Source organism: Lactuca serriola, chromosome 4 (genome assembly GCF_051521515.1).
Source record: "Lactuca serriola cultivar US96UC23 chromosome 4, Lser_US96UC23_V15, whole genome shotgun sequence".
In the NCBI taxonomy this organism is placed as follows: domain Eukaryota; kingdom Viridiplantae; phylum Streptophyta; class Magnoliopsida; order Asterales; family Asteraceae; genus Lactuca; species Lactuca serriola.
Window position 1 is genome coordinate 264,809,376 of NC_136411.1, and position 20,326 is coordinate 264,829,701.

General features: G+C 35.4%; 2 protein-coding genes and 1 non-coding gene across 7 annotated transcripts; 2 read left to right on the top strand and 1 right to left on the bottom strand.

The window, feature by feature from the left end:
• Positions 1-8,656: 8,656 nt before the first annotated feature.
• On the bottom strand, positions 8,657-9,637 carry LOC145099328 (uncharacterized). The gene has a single exon (XM_079036912.1). The coding sequence runs from the start codon at positions 9,635-9,637 to the stop codon at positions 8,657-8,659; it is 981 nt and encodes a 326-aa protein (XP_078893038.1).
• A 1,118-nt stretch (positions 9,638-10,755) lies between these two features.
• On the top strand, positions 10,756-10,862 carry LOC145103434 (small nucleolar RNA R71). The gene has a single exon (XR_013706527.1). It is a non-coding gene; the product is annotated as a small nucleolar RNA R71 (small nucleolar RNA).
• Positions 10,863-14,776: 3,914 nt separating this feature from the next.
• On the top strand, positions 14,777-18,531 carry GDPD4 (PLC-like phosphodiesterases superfamily protein). Of its 5 annotated transcripts, none has more exons than XM_079034426.1 (10): positions 14,992-15,131; positions 15,298-15,443; positions 15,830-15,916; positions 16,122-16,219; positions 16,329-16,389; positions 16,629-16,700; positions 16,889-16,981; positions 17,070-17,159; positions 17,544-17,671; positions 18,109-18,531. In XM_079034426.1, the coding sequence occupies exons 2-10, from the start codon at positions 15,408-15,410 to the stop codon at positions 18,275-18,277; spliced, it is 834 nt and encodes a 277-aa protein (XP_078890552.1). In that variant the 5' UTR covers positions 14,992-15,131; positions 15,298-15,407; the 3' UTR covers positions 18,278-18,531. The 5 variants fall into 5 exon arrangements, with proteins under 5 accessions (XP_078890549.1, XP_078890552.1, XP_078890554.1 ...); XM_079034428.1 differs by having other exon boundaries at positions 15,298-15,410; XM_079034423.1 differs by lacking the exon at positions 15,298-15,443 and having other exon boundaries at positions 14,777-15,131.
• Positions 18,532-20,326: the final 1,795 nt, after the last annotated feature.

Sequence of the window (20,326 nt, forward strand, 5' to 3'; positions counted from 1 at the left end):
TATATACAATTCTATCTTTTATATACATAAGTATAATATATATATATATATATATATATATATATATATATATATGTTGTGTGTGTATATGTGTACGTGTGTGTATGGGGGGGGGGGTTGATGGGTGGTTTGTATGAATATTAATATTTTTCTCATGTTTTCTTAGGTTGTCGGTGATCCTAAATGGGTAGAGATTTTCTTCTCGAAATTTTATACGCGTCGTTTTACTGTAACTAAATACTACAATGACAAAAAAACATATTAATAACGGATATAAGATTGCTCCTACGATTGAGAACAATAAGATGGTTCTAACAAATGATAAAGATCATTATATAGTCAAAGATGAATATGAATGTTTGTCTAAAATCCCTTAGTATGAATGAGAGTTGTCAGACCAAACGTTATGGGGACCATATATTGATTTGATACCATCAACAATCGCAACAATGGTAAATATAATTTCATATTGTGGTAAAGTTATGTAAAAACTATACTTTATGTGTATTTAACTTGGTTTGTCTTAATATACATAAGATGCTTCTAATAATAAAGAAAATGACGGTCTTCAAAAATGTATATCTTATGTCAATGATGCGGAAGACGAAGAAGGAAATGAGAATGTATGGGTTAATTTATATTATTTCTGTAAAGTTAAATTATATTTTTTTTGGTATGTTTCTTATTATTGTGGTCGATATTTACAATTAGGTTGGTTATGATAATATTGAAGATTATATTTGTAATCTTTATTCTAGAAGACGGTCTAGACCTTTGATGTGTGTAAATTCAACTAGTTTTATCCCTACTTTTTATTAATAATTTGAGCACACAAAGGCAGTGAACCTGTCTTTAAGTGGTATAGATTGATAAGTGAGGTATCGAACTCAGGGAACGGGCAATTAAACTAATAGCTAATCTTAACTAAAACAAATAATAAAAGTAAAGGGTTTTTCTCTAGTTTTGCAAGACTAGAAACTTAGACAAACTAAATTAACTAATTAACTAAAGCAACAACTATTCACCAAATTTTAATAAAGATGTTTCTATTTAGGTTCAACCAATTCACTCCTATGGTTATTTAAGTTAAGATGGATTAATTGCTATTGGTTACCAATTATAATAGTTAGGTTCATATTCATTACTCCTAACCCTTAGACAATTAACTAATTTAAGCGTTGATCAAGTGTTTAAACTAATTAATTCCCTAGATTAATTATTTGGATTAAATAAGATTTGTAATGGTTAATTAAGTTATTAATTCAATTAACCCCTTGTTGATGGTTTCTCAAACAAGCTCACACATTAATCTTCCTATTTTCTTATTAATCTTAGTTTCATAATCATTACTTCTAAGCATATGTTTTAGCATTCACATAGACATATGAGGTTAACAATTAAGTGATGTTCATGCAACCTAATTGCCTTCCAATTAACAGAAAATAGTAGTGATTAATACATAAGGTTCTTTAACAAACTTAATTTAATAAATCACCAACAGACAATTAAGCAAAAGTCAATAATTAAACCATAGGAGTTCTTTGGTATTCCCCAAACAGAAACAAAAACGAATTTAGCTCATAGTTGCAGTAGAAACAAACACAAAAACAAAGTTTATTAATGCAAACATGTTTAATTCCTAAGTCTAAGTGGTAGAATTAACCTAATTGCTTGAATTCTTCCAACTCTTGAAGCTTAGGGTTCCTTAGCGCCTTCTGAACCTTTTAGTCGCAGCTAATCCTTCAAAAATCGCCAGGAATGCCTTCTCATGGGATAAGGATTTGTCTTTTATAGATATCCCCAAACAGAGGGTACTCGGCGAGTAGCAGAATCAACTCGCCGAGTAGGTCCATACTTATCCGTCTTGAATTAGCAGTCGTATTTATCTTTTGGCATATCGTCATGCACTCGCCAAGTAGGGTCGATCTACTCGCCGAGTAGAACTCCTTCTTTCACTCTTTTATCTTCACTTGCTTTTCCTTTTCTCCTTTTTGCCTCCAAACATATCTTTTGGACTGAAAACACAATTCACAACATTTTAAGTACCTTTTGTCCACATTATTCTCATAATTAATCAAAAATAACTAAGAATATATGTTAAATAATTAACTAATTATGCACATATCAAAATACCCCACACTTGACTTTTGCTTGCCCCCAAGCAAAACTAAATTTTAAACACATTAAAATCACATTAATAACTCCAATCCAACCCAGCCATTATGCCAAGACCGCAACGCATGCATTTGTGTCTAAAATTCCTAAAAAACCCCCCATACTTCAAATACTCACAATCCTCATAAACATTCGCCCACTCACCCCGAACTATGCTCATTTTATGCAACCCTCCGAATCCATCCTCAGAAAATCTCTTTACCCTCAAGGTATTTTTAATTGAGCCACCCAAGCATACATATTCTAGAATTACAACTTTTCGATACCACTATGGAATTTTTTGAATTCTTCACTTCTTTGAACATTTCATCTTTGATATCTTTGAATTCACCAACTTGTATTGACTTTCGGTATCTTCAACTTTTTTGGATTTCTTGGAATTTTGATCTTTTGATCTTCACTTTATTTGCTCCAAAATTCTTACAACTTTTCTTGTAATTCTTTTTTTTTCTTTTCTTTTTTTTTCATGTATTTCTCAATATATTTTTTTCTTTTTTTTCACTAAAATCCCTACATGCTTAAGCAGGGGCGCTCAATCTCAACCTTTATTGGCTAATGATAAAAACTTTCCTGGATACATTTCAGGTTTAGGCTACTAAACATATTGCATCCCTCAGGCTGAGCAAGGTCGTGTTTTTGTCTCATGATTTCACTGAAATAAGGAAGCCACAAATGCACTAGAACATGTATAGGCTCAACTAAACATTTGGGTTCTCATGCAATTATTAACACAATTCTAATATGGAATCCTAATTTTTACCAAAATTTTCTAATTTAAGCCCTAAGCATTTTTGATTTTGTTTTTTTTTTTTAAAAAATAGCCTAAATTAAGATTCTAAGTGTTCTAAGATGTGACTAACCCCCTACCCCACACTTATTTTATGCAATGCCCTCATTGCATATTATAACAACTAAAAATGCAAATAGAGAGAAAGTTGGAACAAACTCCCCTGGGGTAGCAGTCGCTAGGTTGCCACTCCCTTCTTCAACTCCTTCTTCTAGTACTTTTAACCATGGGAACAGCTCATCCATGGCACGGGCGTCATACGTCTCGTGTGGTTGATAGCTCGAAAACTCCAAGGAAAAAGGGTTGTTGCACAATCCTCAGTAGTAATTCATAAAGAGTGTATGAATGGCGCAGAAAAACTAGCCAGAACAAATCAGAAACTCCTCTTGCAGCAGGCTACTCGGCGAGTAAGCGGTCAAACTCGACGAGTAGCCTCGATTGGCAAAGTGATCGTGCACAAGCAGATGTACTCGCCGAGTAGTGTTAGTGCACTCGGCGAGTTGAGCATATATTTCAGAGTTTTATGAACCGCTGTCTCTCTTTACGCTAGTGTTGACATGGAAACATAAATGTACTCTCCCGTGAACTTCCTAAGCAGCAACACTTCAATAAACTCTCGGTTCGTACGGACTCAATCCTAGGGACAAGACTCCATAATCACTCATAAAGACTTTCATTCCTCTCTTGACCCTTCCTAAATAGCATGCTTCCTAGCTTCATTACCTGAAAAGAAAACTAAAAGTAACACTAATATTCCAACCACATAGCCAAATGTAACATGTCCATAATTGTCTTAAAACAAACATCATAACCAAACAAAATAAAATAAAATCTTCATTCTTCCTCTTCCATCCCGGCTCCTCCAGCTCCACTACCTCCTTCTCCACCCCTTCTTCGCATCCTTTCGTCCCAATCCATAATGTAAGGGTAACCGGGTCCCGGTCGCGGGTCAATATGCATTTGTTGAAAAAGATATTCGAAGGATTGATTGGTGTAATTAACCCCTCGCCCTATATCATCCAAGTATTGTTGATACTCCACTTGGTTCCATCCCTCGTTATCCTCCACCGGAATAACCGGTGGATCTTCTCGTACCCGCTCGTTCCTTGGCCTAACCCGCCTTCCCGGCTCCTCGGGGACCGCTGGCTCATCCTCATTCGGAATAATAAAAGAATCACCAAAATTTTCAACTATCCGAGCCCTCCTATAAAGTGCAGTGTTGAACGGAGGAGGGTGAATAATCGTTAGCGTTTGAGCTTGCGGCAATTCCAAGATCCCAAATGATCTCGCAAGCCGAGTAATGAACATGCCCCCATTGATCTTCGAGTTTATCTTCTCCTTAACTGCCCCCTCCGCAAGAAATTTAGCAACGCAGTATGGGAGGTTGCAGAAGACATCGGGAGTAATGATACTCCACAAGTAAAATATATCAAGGGTGGGAACTTTGTCCCAATCCTTTCGCATGTTGATCGTGCTTGCAACGAACCGGTGAATGAGTCGATGGGTTGGAGAACGGATATGACCTTCTTGAGCAGTGGAAGGTATGTAGACCCGGTTAGCAATTGTACTCCACCATGTCGACGCCACCACCCCCTCGAGAAGTTCTTTGTAGGTATTTTCCAAGAAGGCTTCAAAGTAGTCCGTCATCGACATATCTTGATCGTAGATGCCCAACCGCCAAGAGAGCTCAACCATGCTGCATTGTCGCAGCTCTCCTCCCAAAGAAAACGAGATCGTGTTTGGATTGTAATACTCACTACCACCTCGGAATGAAATGGTAGCGAAGAATTCCCAGCACAACTCCGCGTATACTGGCTCTTGTATTTTAAACAATTGCAACCAACCATCACAAGTGATGTTGGCATAACCCAAGTTACAATCTTTCACCAAATATGGAGTAAGTTCCTCTTCCAAGCCGACATTGCCCATCCATCCCCAATCCACTGCATTGGGCAAGTGGATTTCTTTCTGTCGCAGTGCCTCCAATTTGTTTAGGGCTCGAGTTTTGGAGGATTTGGAGGTGATTTGTTGAAAGGCTAACCATGGCATATCACCATGGCCTCCTCCACGTGATGACTGTCCTCTCCTTGCCATGCTATCTGCATAAATATACCAAGAACACAGCAACAAACAACACCCCATAGTTAAAACAGGAAAAAAAAATTTTGATCTGATTGGGACCTACTCGCCGAGTACACGAACATACTCGCCGAGTAGTACGAACTTTTTTAATAGATCGAGATCGGATCTGTATAATCTGTGTAATAGTCCAATTTGTTCATAGGGTTTTGTTGTAATTACTTATCTAACCATAGTTCTTGACGAAATTACTCCAAACAACCTCTAATTCATGAGTAAATCAAAGCCCTAAAAATTGGGAAAAAGTCCCCAAATCCGAAATCATAACAAATATGGGAAGATATGTGATAAAGATCGGACCTTTCATAAAATTAAAGGGTAAAGATGTTACCTTGTTACTTGAATGAAGAGAAAGAAGAAGAAAATTGGAGAGATCTTGAAGAATACTTAGAGATGCGGCTGAGAGGATATGCTCGGCGAGTGTGGGGATGAATTGGTGAGTAATAATAATTTTTACAGGTTTTAATTTACTGGGTTTTAACCGGCTGCTCGCCAAGCAGAATGGATCTACTCGCCGAGTAGATACGCGTGTTATCGACTTTTGGCTGTAAGTGAACATTTACTCGCCGAGTATAGTCGATATACTCGCCGAGTAGATGTCTCAGGTTGAATTTTTTTTTTAAATTTGCCAATTTTACTGTATTAATTCCTTTGTTTAGCCCTTCCACCCTACACTCACAGTATAGCTTGTCCTCAAGCACTTAGAGAAATACAATAAATGAAGAAGAATGAAAACAATATATAAAAAAAATAAAGAAAAGGAAAGAAAATGCAAACGTGAAACTCGGGTTGCCTCCCGAGAAGCACTTCTTTTGATGGAGTCATTAGCTGGACTCCGCCCCGTCTACGTGTTTGCGATTCCGCACAGTAGCAGCTCCTCCAATCCTTCATTTCGGGGAACTCCTTCTTCATATTTCTTCACTCTATGACCATTGACTTTAAATGGTGTGCCGTCTCTTGAGATCAATTCTATAGCCCCGTGAGGAAACACCGTCTTGACCAAAAAGGGACCATCCCACCTTGATTTGAGTTTGCCCGAGAAAAGTTTTAATCGGGAATTAAAAAGTAGTACTTTTTGGCCTTCATGGATGTCTTTGCTTTTGATTCTTTTGTCGTGCCACCTCTTTGTCTTTTCTTTATACAGCCATGAACTAGAATAAGCCTCATTTCGGAGTTCTTCAAGGGCATTCATTTGCATTAGGCGGTTGGTCTTCAATTCTTCCATGTCAAAGTTGCACCTCTTTAACGCCCAATATGCCTTATGCTCGATTTCAACCGGTAAATGACATTGCTTTCCATAAACTAACCTATATGGTGTAGTACCAATAGGTGTTTTGAAAGCGGTACGAAATGCCCATAGCGCGTCATCCAATTTATCCGACCATTCCTTGCGGTTGCTTCCCACCGACTTCTCTAAAATACGCTTCAAAGCTCGATTGGTCACTTCAGTTTGTCCACTCGTTTGTGGATGGTATGACGTGGAGAACTTATGGGTCACCCCATATTTCTTGAGCACCTTTTCCAATTGATCATTGGCAAAGTGTGTGCCACGGTCACTAATTAGGGCCTTCGGAACACCAAACCGGGAGAATAGTTTTTTTTAAAATCGTACCACTACCCGTCCGTCATTTGTAGGTAAAGCCTGCGCCTCCGCCCATTTCGAAACATAATCTACCGCCACTAGGATGTACTTGTTTCCTTTGGAGGTGGGAAAAGGTCCCATGAAATCAATGCCCCACACGTCGAACACCTCACATACTTGAATGCTATGTTGTGGCATCTCATTTCGAGATGAAATGTTTCCTACCCTTTGACAAGCATCACATTCTTTGCATATTGGGCTGAATCTTTGAAGATTGTAGGCCAACAGAACCCAATGTCAAAGATCTTCCTTGCGGTATAGTGTGCTCCATGATGGCCTCCCGTGAGCCCGCTATGGCAGTGTTCAAGTATTCTTCGACTTTCCTTTCCGAACACACATCTTCTTATAATTCCATCCGCGCAGCTTCGAAGGAGGTATGGATCGTCCCATAAGTAATATTTGATCTCCGCAAAGAATTTCTTCTTTTGCTGACTACTATAATCCTTCGGAATGTAATTTGTAGCTAAATAGTTAGCTATGTCTGCGAACCATGGCTCCTCTCCCACGGACACCATAATGTATTCATCCGGAAAGTCATCTCCATCCTTATCTTCTTGCATTGTCGGGTTCTCGAGCCTAGATAAATGATCGGCCGCTACGTTCTCCATTCCTTTCTTGTCTCGTATCTCTATATCGAATTCTTGAAGAATCAGCACCCATCGTATTAGTCTTGGCTTGGCATCCTGTTTGGAAAACAAATACTTGATAGCCGAGTGGTCAGTAAAAACAGTGGTTTTAGATAAAACTAAGTAAGGGCGAAACTTGTCAAAAGCGTAAACCACGGCTAACAGTTCTTTTTCAGTAGTAGTATAATTCTCTTGGGCAGGATTTAAGGTCTTGCTTGCATAATAGATGGGTTGAAAGTGCTTATCAACCCTTTGTCCAAGGACCGCTCCTAGTGCATAGTCACTAGCATCACACATGATCTTGAAGGGTAAGTTCCAATTTGGTGCTATAATGATCAGGGCATTAGTTAATTTTTCCTTTAGAAAGTCAAATGCCTCTAAACACTCTTTAGTAAAATTAAAGGGTGCATCTTTTAGTAATAATTGTGTTAGAGGTTTCGTGATTTTGGAAAAATCTTTTATAAAACGCCGGTAAAAACCTGCGTGTCCCAAAAAACTTCTAATGCCCTTCACATTAGTTGGTGGGGGTAATTTGGCAATGGTGTCTATCTTTGCCCGATCCACCTCAATTCCCTTTTTAGAGACTTTATGTCCCAAAACTATACCCTCCTTGACCATGAAGTGACACTTTTCCCAATTTAGGACCAAGTCAGTTTTCTCACATCTAGCAAGCATTGAGTCAAGATTTGTTAGGCAATTATTGAAAGAAGATCCGAATACAGAAAAGTCATCCATAAAGACCTCCATGAATTTTTCCACCATATCATGGAATATGGCGGTCATGCACCTTTGAAATGTCGCAGGTGCATTGCATAGTCCAAATGGCATGCGTCTATAGGTGAAAGTCCCACTGGGGCATGTAAAGGTGGTCTTTTCTTGGTCCATTGGTTCTATGGGTATTTGAAAATACCCTGAAAACCCATCTAAAAAGCAATAGTAGCTATGGCCCGATAGTCTCTCTAACATTTGATCTATGAAAGGAAGGGGGAAATGGTCTTTGCGAGTGGCATCGTTTAGCTTTCGATAATCGATGCACACTCGCCAACTGGTTACCGTTCGCGTTGGAATTAGCTCGTTCTTTTCGTTGGTAATGACCGTCATTCCTCCTTTCTTGGGCACCACTTGGACCGGACTCACCCATGGACTATCGGAGATGGAGTAGATGATTCCTACATCCAAAAGCTTGACCACCTCCTTCTTGACGACTTCTTGCATGTTCGGGTTTAATCGTCTTTGATGTTGCACCACCGGCCTTGCTCCTTCTTCTAAATTGATTTTGTGAGAGCATTAGGATGGACTTATTCCTTTGATGTCGGAGATGCTCCATGCGATGGCTCTTTTCCTTTTCTTCAACACGCGTACAAGCTCCTCTTTTTCCGTCTTGGATAGGTCCGAGGCTATGATCACAGGTTTCTGATTTCCTTCTTCCAGAAATGCATACTCCAGATGATCAGGTAGTGTTTTGAGCTCCAATTTATTTTGCATAATGACGGACTCGCCGAGTGCAGGTTTGGTACTCGGCGAGTTGGTGGCTGCATTCACGACTTCTGGCTTTTCTTCAGATGTACTCGGCAAGTAGATCGGGTCTACTCGGCGAGTAGTTCTTTCAGCTTGCTTCTTTATTTCTTCATACTCCGCTTCTTCCAACAGTCTTTCAATCTCTAGTAAGTCCTTTTCTGGATCAAATTCTTCATCCAAAGCTGCAAATTTGCCGGAATTTTTAGGTATGTCTTCTTCCAATATTTCGTCAAGCATGTCGATTGAGAAAGCCGTGTCGTCACTACTCCTTGAGTACTTCATGGCTTGGTCTACCCCGAATGTCACTGAATCGTCCCCAACTCGCAATGTGAGCTTAGAATCTCTCATGTCTACGATAGCGCTAGCGGTGTTGAGGAAGGGCCTTCCAAGGATGATCGGCACTTGCGGATCCGCCTCCATGTCGAGAATGATGAAATCAGTCGGGAAGACAAATTTGTCTACTTTCACTAGCAAATCTTCACAAATGCCTCTTGGAAAAGTAACCGTCTTGTTTGCCAAATGAATTACCATTCGAATTGGCCTTGGCTCCAGGAGGTCCAGCTTCTTAAAGAACGAGTATGGCATAAGGTTCACACTTGCTCCAGAATCAGCTAAGGCATGAATTGTAGCCAAGTTGCCAAATTGGCAAGGCAAAGTTAAGCTCCCCGGATCACCCTTTTTCTTTGGTAATTTGTTTAGCATTGCGGCGGAGCAATTCTCATTCAGCACTACCTTCTGCACTTCCTCCATCTTTCTTCTGTTAGTGAGGAGTTCCTTAAGGAACTTTGCATACTTGGGCATTTGCATGACGGCTTCAATGAAAGGAATGTTGATTTGAAGAGTTTTAATATGATCTAGAAACTTCTGATATTCCTCTTCCTGCTTCTCTTTCTTGGCTCGGGCTGGGTATGGCATTGGAGGCTGGTATGGTTTCAAGGGCGGCTGTTCATTTGTTTTAGCAGGGGTACTCGCCGAGTCCATCGGTCCTACTCGGCGAGTAGGACTCTCAGATTGTGAGTGTTGGTTTTCGACTTGTTTTTCCGTTCCTTCCTTCTGTGAGTCCTTGGTTGCTTCAGTTCGAATGGGGGCCCAGGGGAGTAATGATCTTCCCACTTCTTGTGGTAACAATATTTACTTGTACGCCTCGTGGGTTGTTCTCGGTTTTGCTAGGAAGCTCCCCCGGTGACCTTTGGTTTAGTTGTTGAGCAAGTTGCCCAAGCTGCGTTTCTATGTTGTGGATGGATGCTTGCTGGTTCCTGAGCATTGTTCTTGTTTCTTGGATAGCAGCATCATGGTCACTATGTCTTTTCTCGGAAGCGGCCACAAATTTAGTTAGCATATCTTCCAAGCTTGGCTTCCTCTCTTGCACCGGCTCCTCCTTTTGGTAAAAGCCTCTTCCTTTTTGTCTGTACTTCTCCTCCTTGGCCTTCTTATACTCTTCGTAAGGAAGCCACTCCTTCTTTTGTTTGCGCCAGTCTTCATCATACCGGTCACCAGTCAAATAACATACTTGTGCCTTTTTGTTGTCGTTCTCATCCAAATCGCAATCTCTAGTGAGGTGAGGTCCATTGCAGTTTTCACAGCCCACCCGTATGGCATGGATAGTTTGATCCATTTTGTCCATTCTCTTATCCATGGTTTTTAACATGGCCATGACCGCGGATAAATCTTCAGTAGCAGCGTATGCGGCTCCCCTCGTGACATCATTCCTAGGGTTGTGGTATTCTCTAGAGTGTTTAGAGAATTCTTCAATCAATTCTTTAATCATCGGGGGTGGCTTCTTTGTAAGTGGGCCTTGTGAGTCTAGCAATTGTCGGGTTGTGACATTGACTCCATCATAAAAGATGGAAACTTCTTGCTGGTTGTTTAGATCATGGTGTGGGCAATTTCGTAGCAGACTTTGATACCTCTCCCATGCTTCATATAAAGATTCTCCAGCTTGCTGTTCAAAGTTTGCAATGGCCTTCTTGAGTTTGGCTATTTTGGATGGTGGGCAAAAGTGATCTATAAATTCTTCCTTCATTTTGGCCCAAGTAGTGACTGACCCGGGGGGAAGTGATTTGAGCCAGTCTTTAGCAGCACCCTTGAAGGTTACCGGAAGCATCCGAAGTAGTTGAGTTTCGCGGGTTACATTTGGAATGTTGAAATAATCAGCAACATCATTTACTTCATCCAAATGTTTGTAGGCATCTTCATGATCTTTCCCATAGAAAGGTATTTCCTTGAGCGCAGCTAGGATATGACCTTTTAGCTCGAAGGTAGCAGTTGCGGGAATTACGGGTTGCACAAGTCCCGGGCCATGGTCGTCGCGCACCCTCTTCTTCCATTCCCCCATGGGAATTTCATCAATGTTAGCCATAGTGAATGCTAACTCTTCCTCCGATTCGGTTTCTTGTTCGTACATTGCCTCCTCTTCTTCCTCGGTCTCGTATCCAATATCTTCTTGAATTGGCTCCTCAATTGTCAAGGAGGCGCTAGAAGCTCCTGATTTACTGCTCTTCTTTTTCCCAAAAACAGTCTTCAAGTTGGACAATGGTGATTTCTTTGGTGTGCTTGAACTCTCCACGTCCTTCCCCTTGTTTCTTTTCAATTCGGATTCGGGATCTTCAAACGGGGGTACCAGTGGTGTGTTTGCTCCTCTGGTCATGAGAGTCCTGAAATTAATCAAATAAAAAAAACGTAAAAAGAACAAAAAGATTGTAAAAAATTGCTGATTAAACTGCTACTCGCCGAGTAGGTGCGAGTGCACTCGGCGAGTATCAGTGATATTTCAAAAAAAAATTTAAGTTTTAATCTAACGAAAACAGATACTAAAACCTAATTACTAGTTACTAAATTGCAATAAATGAACTTTATGCAAGTAAACTCACACAAAGGATCGAAAAAATTAGGAATTAGCTTAATTATTTAGAACCGTTCCCCGACAACGGCGCCAAAAACTTGATGTGTGTAAATTCAACTAGTTTTATCCCTACTTTTTATTAATAATTTGAGCACACAAAGGCAGTGAACCTGTCTTTAAGTGGTATAGATTGATAAGTGAGGTATCGAACTCAGGGAACGGGCAATTAAACTAATAGCTAATCTTAACTAAAACAAATAATAAAAGTAAAGGGTTTTTCTCTAGTTTTGCAAGACTAGAAACTTAGACAAACTAAATTAACTAATTAACTAAAGCAACAACTATTCACCAAATTTTAATAAAGATGTTTCTATTTAGGTTCAACCAATTCACTCCTACGGTTATTTAAGTTAAGATGGATTTATTGCTATTGGTTACCAATTATAATAGTTAGGTTCATATTCATTACTCCTAACCCTTAGACAATTAACTAATTTAAGCGTTGATCAAGTGTTTAAACTAATTAATTCCCTAGATTAATTATTTGGATTAAATAAGATTTGTAATGGTTAATTAAGTTATTAATTCAATTAACCCCTTGTTGATGGTTTCTCAAACAAGCTCACACGTTAATCTTCCTATTTTCTTATTAATCTTAGTTTCATAATCATTACTTCTAAGCATATGTTTTAGCATTCACATAGACATATGAGGTTAACAATTAAGTGATGTTCATGCAACCTAATTGCCTTCCAATTAACAGAAAATAGTAGTGATTAATACATAAGGTTCTTTAACAAACTTAATTTAATAAATCACCAATAGACAATTAAGCAAAAGTCAATAATTAAACCATAAGAGTTCTTTGGTATTCCCCAAACAGAAACAAAAACGAATTTAGCTCATAGTTGCAGTAGAAACAAACACAAAAACAAAGTTTATTAATGCAAACATGTTTAATTCCTAAGTCTAAGTGGTAGAATTAACCTAATTGCTTGAATTCTTCCAACTCTTGAAGCTTAGGGTTCCTTAGCGCCTTCTGAACCTTTTAGTCGCAGCTGATCCTTCAAAAATCGCCAGGAATGCCTTCTCATGGGATAAGGATTTGTCTTTTATAGATATCCCCAAACAGAGGGTACTCGGCGAGTAGCAGAATCAACTCGCCGAGTAGGTCCATACTTATCCGTCTTGAATTAGCAGTCGTATTTATCTTCTGGCATATCGTCATGCACTCGCCGAGTAGGGTCGATCTACTCGCCGAGTAGAACTCCTTCTTTCACTCTTTTATCTTCACTTGCTTTTCCTTTTCTCCTTTTTGCCTCCAAACATATCTTTTGGACTGAAAACACAATTCACAACATTTTAAGTACCTTTTGTCCACATTATTCTCATAATTAATCAAAAATAACTAAGAATATATGTTAAATAATTAACTAATTATGCACATATCAACCTTCAAATAAGTTACAACATATTGTTTAAATTTTCTATCTTTCTAACTATATGAAAATATTTTTACTTCAACTGTTATTGTCAACTATCCTGTTACATTATGTTTGTTTTTCATGATTTTTATGTCGTGTTTATATTTTTATAATTAGGTGGCTTTTGCTGATATTGAAATTGATTCTTCTGAAAAATCGTGTATCGATCAGATCCTTAAGAACACCAAAGAAGCGTCGGTTTAATGATTGTGTGAGAAGTCTACATATAATAATATCCGTAACTGACTTTAAAGTAATTAGATAATAGATATCACTTTTTTTGTTTTTAACTTAATTTCATTTAATTGTATGTTAATCAATTGCTATGTTTATTTTATTTTATTGTCATTTAATATTCTTTTCATTCATTTGTTGTTTATTTTGATAGATTTGTCATTATATAATATATATTCTAATAAATGAATGTTTTTTTTTGTCACTTGTCATACTCTCATTCAATTTGCCAAATGTCATTTTGAATTAATTTTTATTCCACATGTGTTTTTATATTTATTAATTCCACATAGTATTTAAATGCATAAATAAATACATATTAATTTCCTTAATGAATTTTCATTTTAATTTCAAAATTACTAAATTAAAGCTTCATTAATTTCCTTTATTTATTTATCTAAATTATATGTTTAAATTTAAATAAAAAACATTTTAAGTTTTATAATTCAATATCTTTCTTATTTTTCTTATAAATTTAAAGTTCTCAAATGTTTAAAATTTTATATTTAGTTTTTTTTTTTAATTTTTTTTTATTTATATTTTTTATATATAAATAAACTCATATAATACATGGTCTCATAGGGGTGAGCGCGGTGCGGTTCGATGCTGTTATTGGCCAAAACCTCATCACTAACCACTAATGCGGTTAATCCATTTTCAAAACCGTTTGATACAATTATTTTTGCGGTGCAGTTTTGTTTTGTTTTTGTGCTTCGCTTATTAACCGTATGGATTTGGTGCGATTATTTTGTGTGGTTTTTAACAGCAGTTTAGAATTCAAACGATTTTAATAGTTCAAACATATTACTTATAATAATAAAAAACAATAAGGTATAAGACAATTAAGTTAAAATTGTCAAATCAAATCTCTAGTAATTAACAATAAACATCTTAAAATTGTCAAATTTCACAATTTTTCAAAGTTAAACATAACAAAAGATTAATACTTTTATTTTCTAGAATTTTATTGTTCTTTCATCTATGAAATTTTTCTTATTTTTAATATTTAATATATTAATAATAAATAATAAAAATTGTATATAATATATGCGGTGCGATGCGGTTTTTTTTTGCAGTTTTAAAAATTAATAACCACACCGCACCTCAAATTTACGGTTTTTGTAAAACAGAAAACCTCACAATCAATTTTTATTGCGGTTATAATTTATCGACTACGATCTATACAATTTTTACGGTTAATTAATTTTACTTAAGGTATGAATTTTGCTCACCCGTATCACAACAAATTACATCATTTATGATACAGAACAAAATAAAATCAATATTTGACAATATAAAATCAATAATTTATTTTATTGGTTCCAAAATAGTGTTTATGATTCCAAAGGATCGCCAAACGCAAAGCAAATACTCCTTCCCGTCGACGTTTCCGTTCCCATTCCCATTTCCGTTCAACCAACGATCAAATCCAATTATTTACCGATCGTTAACACACTATCACAGCAGTGAGCATTGATTGACAGGAGTCGAGTAGATGGCAACAACATCTAAATGGAGAAGACGACGTGGCGGTGGCGCACAGTCGCTCGATCGAAATCTGAGTCGGAGAATCAGAGGAATCCTGTCCAGAAGGTTTATCTTCAGATCCGTTCTCGTAATTCTCGCAGTCATCGCCATCCTCCCCCCTGTTTATTTCCACTTCAAACTTCGACGTATCCATCAGGTTTTGAGTTTTTTCTTGCATTTTACGGAGCCCTCTTGATACCAATAACATTCTATTTCCCAAATGCTTTCATGATCTTATTCTCTTCTTATTGCATGTGAAAAGTGTAATTTTCGACTCTAATTTGCTCTAAACATGTTATTATTTTGAGTTAACATATTTGCAGCAACCTCAATTACAAGTTTGTCTTTGGCCAGTCCTAATTTAAAATGAAAAGTAAAAAGCTTGAAGTTCGTTTTGGAATGGAAGGACTGATATGTTAATTCTCCTAATGTTATGGTAAACGATGCCCCTTTTGTTTCAATTCAACAGGTACTTTGACCTTTTAAGATCGACCTGCTAATTCTAGCTTCAGAAACATTATCCTATGTTTAAATTTGTGAGAAACACCAAATAACAAGATGAACATTTTATGCAAGACTAGTTGTGTTAAGCCTGAAAATTCTATTAACAATTTTAAATTGTAAAAGTACTAAAATACCTCTTTCCCAGTGATGGAGTGAGTATATTTTCTGCTACAGACATTAAGCTTCTGAAATGCCAAACCTGATGTGCATGTTTGTATACATATTTCACACTTGCAATTCTGTTTTAGCAGCTTTTAAACTTTTTTAAAGAGTTGATAACTTTCAAGAATGATGATCAAATTTAACAAAAAAATGTGCTCATTGGATGATTGTTTGTCCATGTATTTGCAGACACAGTTAAAAAAGTGCAGTTGGTTAAATAAGCCTCCCCTTGTGTGTGCTCATGGTGGTGATTCCTCAAAGGCCTTTCCTAATACAGTATATATCTAATCTTTGTAAACTACCAAATATTTCATGATTTCCTTTTCTTTTCACTACTTGTAAACATGCATATATGTAATATATCTGATCTTGTTGGTTACAAATACTTAATTTGATTTGATAGGCAAGACAGAGCAATAATTAAATTATGGTAAATCTGTGTTACTGATGTATGTTTTTTATTTATTTATTTATTTAACAGATGGATGCTTATCGTATTGCTATTCGTTCTCAAGTAGACTGCATTGAGATTGATGTTTCTCGTTCTGCTGATGGGGTTTTATTTGCTCTTCATGATAGGTAAATGTTTATGTTGCATTGCTTACAAGATGGAAAATGATTATATTTTTAAATAATTGGTTTGTTTTGTTAATTATTAGTAGAGTTGAGTCTAATATGAAACAGGCAGGGATTTGCAGCGAATTTCTGGGAACACTTCATCCATGGTTGGACACTTGAGTGCAAAGGAGGTGAGGTTTCTTGCAAAATTTTTAAAACAAAAAATACAAATTTTCGGATCATGGAAAGAAAATGAAAGCTGGGTGTTGATAAAAAGTTTGAGGTTCTTATTAGGTGGAACAAGTGTGGAATTTGGTTACAATTTGATGAAAATGTCCCATAAATGAAATATAAGTATTTATTTTTTCAAGTGTAATAATTACTGGAAGTTTTGCGTTGAATGAGAGTATATTTTAGTTTGTTACTGCAGATAAAAGAGTTGGGTGCCACTCATGTGGCTTCTCATGACACAACCATCCCTACAATGGAAGATGCACTAAAGGTACATTCATAAGGAATTCTTCCCTTCCTTTTTTTATTAAAAGACCAAAATACCCTCACTATATTATAGTTAAAATATAATTCCCTCCAATTACAGAACAGAAGACACTATTGCTTAAATGAAAGTAAGTTGGTGTTTTAAAATTTGAAAGTATATGCATAATTTTAGCATGTGGTGTTTTGTTTCAGTTTATATCAAGTTCCGTTGAGAAGGTGGTTGTTGATGCCAAAGTTGGGCCTCCATCATATGAGAAGGGGCTTGCAAGCGATATACTTTCTGTTGTAAGCCTATATTTATATAATATATTTAATTGCAATATTTCTTATAAAAGTATATGTGGTAAGTAAGTCAGACATTTTATAATTGCAGGTGAAGAGGACACAATGTAAGAACTGCGTTGTATGGGCAAAAAGTGACAATTTAGTGAGAGATGTAAATAAACAGTCACAGGATGTGCCGGTAAGATCCTATATATATATATATATATATATATATATATATATATATATATATATATATATATATATATATATATATATATATGTTTAGGTTCAATGGAAAATGATTAATTAGGGCAACATATGCTGGAACCAATGATCAAGTGACACGTGTCCATTTCTTTATTCATAAGCAATGTACTATGGAAGTTATTTATGTAGTTATTCCAAAGTGATGTGTTGTCATGCTTTTATTGGTTCCAACATGTGTTGCCCTAATTCTTTATTTTCCATATAACCTTTCCCTATATATATATATATATATATATATATATATATATATATATATATATATATATATATTATTGCCTTTTGCATAAGATGATAAGAAATGGGTCCCTTATAGGTGGGGTACATTGTTATGATGAACTTTTCTTCGGGAACAAGAACAAACTTATTGAGGATGAGAGATGCTCAAGTTGTGGGGATTTTCCATGGTCTAGTTGATGAGGCAGTTGTTAAAATCCTGCATAGGTATATATATATATATATATATATATATATATATATATATATATATATATATATATATATATATATATATATATATATATATATATATATATATATATTTTCTTACATTTTATGTTATGCTTCAATTTTGTTCTTGTTTATGCAACCAAGTTGTTGTTAGAGCAAGTATACTTCTTACTACAACATGGTAGCTCCATTTTTTTTCCTCATTAAAGCATTGTATTTTGAAAAATCTACCCAATTATAGCACTCTACTTTCATTTTTTATTTTTCCTATTAAGACATTCTACTTTAAAAATCTACAACTCAATTGTTGTGAAAGTTGCTTTGTATAGGCTATTTTTTCTAGTACAGCTTTCATAGGAATAGCCTTTTTTTTTTTTTTTTTTTTTTTTTTTTGCATTTTATAACCTCTGTTTAATGATACAATTTGACAGGAGGAATAAGAAAGTTTATGCATGGACTGTTGATGATGAAGCAGCAATGCATAAAATGTTAAATGAAAATGTGGATGCCATAATCACGAGTCATCCAACTTTGCTTCAAACTTCCATGCGCGATGTAAGAAAAAAATGCCTTATTGATGGTTATTCTTTGGGATCGTGAGTATTAAACTAGATAGTTAGATATTGCCACTTAGTTGTTAATCAGGATATCTTGATCGCGTATTTGTTTCTAGTATTTTTTAGGCAAAGAAAGTGGAGGCCTTGTCTTAATTGAATTGATAAAAAATGAAATTGTTATTTTTTATTATCCAGGTTAGTTAAATTTAAAAGACATGTATAAACCCACTAGCATGTCAAACTTTGTATTTTTTTAAACGAGGGTAAATACATTTCAAGTTGAGTTGACACGGTAAATTTTAAATATATATTTTTGATCATTTATAAGTTTACTAACTTATTTATTAAACTATTTATTTTTTAATATAATACATTCTATGTACTTGTTTTCAATAGTTTTTTGTCAATGAAATATTAAACTAAATTTATTTTTTCTTAATAGTTGTTTATAAATTATAATTCACAACTATTTTTTTTTTTTTGTCAATTAAATATTAAACTATACTTATTTTTTCTTAATAGTTGTTTACAAATTATAATTCACAACTAAAAATATTTTTTAGTTACTTTTATAGAGTTGACAAAAATTTAAGTTATATAACGTTTAAAATGTCCCGCCTTTAAAAAACCGAATTGTAAAAATCGATCCAACCAAATTGCAATTTGATTGGATTAAATCAGATTTGAATTTAGTTTGAATTATTTGGATCCATGTTTTGAAAACTGAAATATATTTGGATTTACTTGATTGGATCGGATCAATCCAATCAATCCAAACGAACACCCTAGTTATATACAATAATAACAAAAACCAAGTCCTATAAGTATGGGTTAAGTGAGGTAAGATGTAGGAAGTGTTTCGAGGTAAGACCTCTATAAGACCAGACAAAATAAATAATAATAATAATAATAATAATAATAATAACTAAAAGAAAAGTGGAAAAGATAATGTATGCTTGTTGAATTCATCTCCTCCATGTCAAATGTGAGCCTGCCATACGAATATATGTAAATAGTCATTAGGCAATGGTTAAGGACAACCTGACAGACAAATAACTGTACAATCTGGCATACATAGTGCTAGATGGATCATATACACAATAATATAAGTAAATAGTATAAATAAGGAATGACGGTAACACATAGAACTAATAATAGCAAATACAACCAATAATAAAAGGGAAAGAAATGTGGACTCATAGGGATTACATGTACAAATAAACGTTAGTCTGAAAGGACTACAAGTACAAATAAAGTGCGTAAATACTAGCAATAAAGCATGGGGCAAACACTAGCAGCAACACTTGTAACATATACTAGCATATACAAATAGACAATGAAGGGTGAGCAGACACTCATAAGACAACAACTAGTGTAAACAACGGTCTGTGTTAAAGGACATAAATGACAACTCCTATACTATACATTAACATGATTATATGCATCTACACCCTCATATATGAGGTCATATCCTCAAAAAAAACCTAACTCCTAAGACTAATCCCATTCACAACCAAAACCAACCCACCTATCTATTAAAAAATTAATTTCTCTCTCTTCCACCTATACAACCCAACTAAACCTAATTTTTCACACCCATTAGCAAACGAACCCAAACCAAACTATTATATTAATTATGATTATTTTTATTATATTATACCAGCTACATATTATGCTTTAATAAATTTATAACCTAATTTTGATATTATATTTAAGATTATATAGACAATATAAAAAAATTATTAAAAAAATTCTTAAAATATATCAATATTGGTCTTTATTTGTAGATAAAATTATTTTGCGTATTTTAGTATATTTTGTTAATTTTTTTAATAAAAGTAAAACAAAATAAGTTACAAAATAATGTTTAATTAAAAAGAATTATAAACAAATAAAAAAATAAGAAAAGAAAAAAAAATGGCAGCTGATGGTTGGTGCACCAACGCCGACGTTGAGTTTTAAGCTTTTCCTTTACATTTTTTAATTTTCTTTTGATTTTAGCCCAACCAACTAAAACAATTAGTCACCAATGAGAGTAGTCTAAAAGCCAAACATCACACTATCTACCAACTTCCTTTGCGGACGACATCTC